Source organism: Priapulus caudatus, unplaced genomic scaffold, assembly GCF_000485595.1.
Source record: "Priapulus caudatus unplaced genomic scaffold, Priapulus_caudatus-5.0.1 Scaffold877, whole genome shotgun sequence".
NCBI classification, from domain to species: domain Eukaryota; kingdom Metazoa; phylum Priapulida; class Priapulimorpha; order Priapulimorphida; family Priapulidae; genus Priapulus; species Priapulus caudatus.
In genome coordinates this window covers 128,432-133,108 of record NW_014577938.1, presented here as the reverse complement: position 1 = coordinate 133,108, position 4,677 = coordinate 128,432, and the positions used below count along the sequence as shown (strand labels likewise).

The 4,677-nt window shown below is 43.5% G+C and overlaps 1 protein-coding gene across 1 annotated transcript in view; it reads right to left on the bottom strand.

Annotated features, from left to right (window-relative positions):
* Window positions 1–3,070: 3,070 nt before the first annotated feature.
* The window catches only part of LOC106814156 (beta-galactosidase-1-like protein 2), a 5,961-nt gene continuing 4,354 nt past the window's right edge, over window positions 3,071–4,677 (bottom strand). The window contains exons 3-4 of the mRNA XM_014818450.1: window positions 4,337–4,591; window positions 3,071–3,835 (exon numbers count right to left, since the gene is read on the bottom strand). Of these exons, the coding sequence (XP_014673936.1) occupies window positions 3,071–3,835; window positions 4,337–4,591 (1,020 nt within the window). The remainder of the gene's footprint in view (window positions 3,836–4,336; window positions 4,592–4,677) is intronic.

The window sequence follows — 4,677 nt, the reverse complement described above, 5'->3', positions numbered from 1 at the left end:
CGTATATTCACGTCACCTTGCCGTAGAGCGCATACTGCGTCTTCGGTGGCAGCGGCGGCAGCGTGGCGAGGAAGCCCGGCACGTGACGTCGCATCACGTCGACGGCGTGGATGTACTTCGGCGTGACGTCACCGGACTCAGTGAGCAGCGCGTCGTAGTCGTAGCTGGTGATCGTCGGCTGGTAGTAGGGCGGGCTCGACGCGCCGTTCGCGCCGTTCATGAAGCCGAAGTTGGTTCCGCCGAAGAACATGTAGTAGTTGACGGAGGCGCCCTCTGTGAGGATCCCGGTCAGGCTCTCATTGAAGCTGTCGATGGGGAACGTGTGGTGTGTCTCACCTGCAGAGAGAGAGAGAGGTAGAGGGATGGGAGGCGGGTTCGCCGTGTGGGGATGTCGGTTTTACGTTTAGCGGTCGGACCAATATTTAGAAAATGAGTTATTTAAAATTTATTTTAATTATTTAAAAATTATTTAAATTTATCAAAATATTTTAAAATATTTGATTGTTGTGATTGGTTACTATAGTGTTTCGTGCCATCTACTGTGGAATGACTAGGTTAAATACAAGTATAAAAATAAACACCTAGACCGCAAGGCAATACGTCTACTACAGGTGAGCAATTTCTCACGGAATTGCGCACCACCTGTCAATTTCCCCCCACCAAATCCTATCACTATCAGTAAATAAATTGTTGAAAATAAAACCTGGACGACCTCAAAAACATCTCGCGATGTCACTGCCAATTTTCCCCATGAAATCTTATCACTATCAGTAAATAAATTGTTGAAAATAAGACCTGGACGACCTCAAAAACGTTCAAACATCTCGCGATGTCACTGCCAACTGAACTAATCTTGAATACCAACCCATTACGTTAGCATAAATTTGGGAAATTACGCATTTGCATAGGTAACTCTACTAAACAGTACTGAAGATTCTTTTGAAGAAAAACGCGTTTAAAATAGTGTCTGTCGATAGCTCTGGCATGCCGATTAGACATAGCAACCATAAGGACAACGACAACAGATGCAGAGTAAATTACAACAGATGCAGATAAAAGAGGATTGCTGAACATTTAGAATTCCAAGTAGAAGAGAAAAAAATTGCTCACCCCAATGATCAAACCATCCATTCTAGAACTCCATTACCATGCTAGGTTTGTTCGGCTGGTAACTCTGCAAAGCAATAATTAAAATCCTCGGTGTCAAAAATAAAAACAGACAAAACACCACATAAAAAGTAAAGAACTCTATCATTCAGGCCTTTCCGTTTGTAGCCCAAAATCTGTGCGACAGTAAAAGTGAAAGCGTGCATGTCGGCCAATATGCGTGTCTTGAAATTACCATAATTTTATTTATTATAATTTATTTCATAATCGGATTGGCTGGCATTCGCGTTAGTCGGAGCAGTTACAGTTTGGCTCCACATATAAAAATCTGTACAAATGGATCATATCAGGCCTGATCATATCAATAATGAAGCCAATAAACTGCTTAAATTGTATGGTGGCCCAGGCTGTTGCTATTATTGTGAAGACAATAGTTTGATCAGCTGGTTTGAGTTTGATCGTTTGATCATTGGTGACTGGCGCGGCGGCGCTAGTATCGCAACAACGTCACAACCGGCCTGGAACAAATGTAAATATTGCATGTCGGTTGTTTACTCTTAGTTTCTAGATCTGAGTGAGTAATTTATCTACAATTGTATATTACAGTGGAGGCTATAGTGGCCCTATGTGTCTGTGTTTTCTTACCGTTACTACATTTCAAAAAAATCACCTGTGTTAACTTTATATTGTTTGATTGTCCGTGTATATAATCTCTCTTTAGAAGTTGAAGTTATGGTGGATCGAACTTTGTACCCTCGCGATCGATACACGCATGCGTGATTTGGGGTGCCACCTTTGAACCAAGATGCCCAATATAATCAGCATCCGACACGCACACCTGTACAGAATACTGTTGGTCGTCGCGACGATGCTCGGCATAATATACTACATNATTTATATATACGCCTAGGGAGAACCCGAAACGGGCATTACACAGAATACTAATGTAGTACAAATATCTATCGCTATAAAGTTCATAGATCATCTTTTGTTCAAAATCTTTACTCTTCGTTTACATTTTCTTTCATACTGTTTGATACTCTTATGTCGTGATGACGAGTGAATAATTACACCTGATGAAGGCATTCCTATACAACAGCTTTATCGTAGTGCTTCAAGGGTGTCGTTTTTTATCTTCTTATGTAGGATTTATAGAAATTAGAAAATGTTAATTTTGAAACTGTTGCATAACACCAAGAGCTAGTAATACCTATATATATATATATAGGTATTATAAGCTCTTGATAATACACACATGATTATTTGTTGTTGAAAGTAGTAACTATGAATCAATAAACTTCTTATAAATATATATATAGGTATTACTAGCTCTTGGTATTTTGCAACAGTTTCAAAATTAACATTTTCTAATTTCTATAAATCGACGATAATATAAAAAACGACACCCTCGAAGCACTATGATAAAGCTGTTGTATAGGAATGCCTTCATCGTCATCAATCATGTAATTATTCACTCGTCATCACGACATAAGAGAACCAAACAGTATAAAAGAAAAAGTGAACAAAGACCAAAGATTTTGAACAAAAGATGATCTATGAACTTCATAGCGATAGATATTTGTACTACATTAGTATTCTGTGTAATGCCCGTTTCGGGCTCTCCCTAGGCGTATATATAAATATCAAGAGCTAATAATACCTCTTGGTATTATTAGCTCTTGTAAATATATATATAACGACATACATCAATATTAATATATAATAATACTATATATATATATATATATATATATATAATATATATATAATATATATATATATATATATATATATATATATATAAATATAATTAAATATATATATTATTATAATAATATATTAAATATAGTAATACTAATAATAATATATAATCAATACTCATTCATACTCTCCCGATCAAATTACCCGCCAAGATATGGCTGTCAATGAAGCATTACAAGACGGTCCTCGCTCTGTGTAAAATCTAAACCAAGATGACGTTCTCGCCTTCTTTCAGGAAAGGCGCCGGAACATAGAGCGTCTTCTGCGGTCCCTTCTCCTCCCAGTACCTTCCGATGTTCACGTTGTTCACAAACACCGACCCCTTGACCCAGCCCTCCAACCTGATAAACGTGTCCCGGGGAGCACCCTCGATGTTCAAATGCCCCCTGAACATCGCCGGTCCCTCGAGGCCGTTCCCTTCGATCGCCGACTGATCGAGGCTGAACATCGTCTCCTTGGCGAGGCCTTCCATGAACTCGGCGTCGAACTGCAGCGGGAAGATCTGCCAGTCGCGCAGCGCAACGTCATTGTAGAGGACGTCGTCGAGGAGACCCTTGCGCTGCCGGTCCAACCACAGCCAGCTTGGCCCCGACTGGAACGACTGGAAGTTCACGCGGCCCATGTTCTCGACGAGCACGTCGAGCGTGAACGATGACGGAGTAACCATGCGCGACTTCCGTGAGTCCGGCACGATGAACTCGAAGTCTTCGTCGAGCCAGTCGGCGAGCATCTTGAACTGGTAGGCGGAGTTGTAGAGCTTGATGACGGCTCGGTCGGCGACGCGGCCTCGTAGCTGCACCGTGCCGCCGCCACTCGTCTCGAAGCGCTTCCGGTAGAGCGTGAAGCCGTGGCCCTGACCCGAGTCGTTGTTGCAGTTGAGCATCTCCATGGAGACGGGCGTCGTGTGCATCTCCATAGGAGCGAGCTCGAGGAGTCGGTCAAGCGTCAGGTAGCTCGTCATCGTCACCTGTGGCAACGTAACAGGTGACATTAACGCACACCTGTGGCATGAAGGTGACGAATAATCGCTAGAAGAGTGGTTAGACAGGCGAATAGGCAGTTACAGTACGCAGCGTTACACTACAATATGGATCTCTACGTACCACCGCGTTCTACCAACAATACCGTTCACCGCCAATCACTGCGATAAAGTTTACGGATGTTTACGCCACCTTACAGTTACATGGTAAAGTTACAGATATTCACACCACCTTACACGATAAAGTTACGCATATTTACGCCACCATACGAGATAAAGTTATGGGTATTAACGCCACCTTACAGGGTAAAGTTACGGACACTTTTAGAATCGGTTACGCTACAACACTGATCTCTAAGTATTACCGTGCTCTACCATTGCCGCCAAACACCGCGGTATAGTTTACGGATATTCACGTCACCTTACATGGTAAAGTTAACGGATATTCACGTCACCTTACATGGTAAAGTTTACGGATATTCACGTCACCTTGCCGTAGAGCGCATACTGCGTCTTCGGTGGCAGCGGCGGCAGCGTGGCGGGGAAGCCCGGCACGTGACGTCGCATCACGTCGACGGCGTGGATGTACTTCGGTGTGACGTCACCGGACTCTGTGAGCAGCGCGTCGTAGTCGTAGCTGGTGATCGTCGGCTGGTAGTATGGCGGGATCAATGCGCCGTTCGCGCCGTTCATGAAGCCGAAGTTGGTTCCGCCGAAGAACATGTAGTAGTTGACGGAGGCGCCCTCTGTGAGGATCCCGGTCAGGCTCTCCTCGAAGCTGTCGCTGGGGAGCGTGTGGTGTGTCTCTCCTGCAGAGAGAGAGAGAGAGA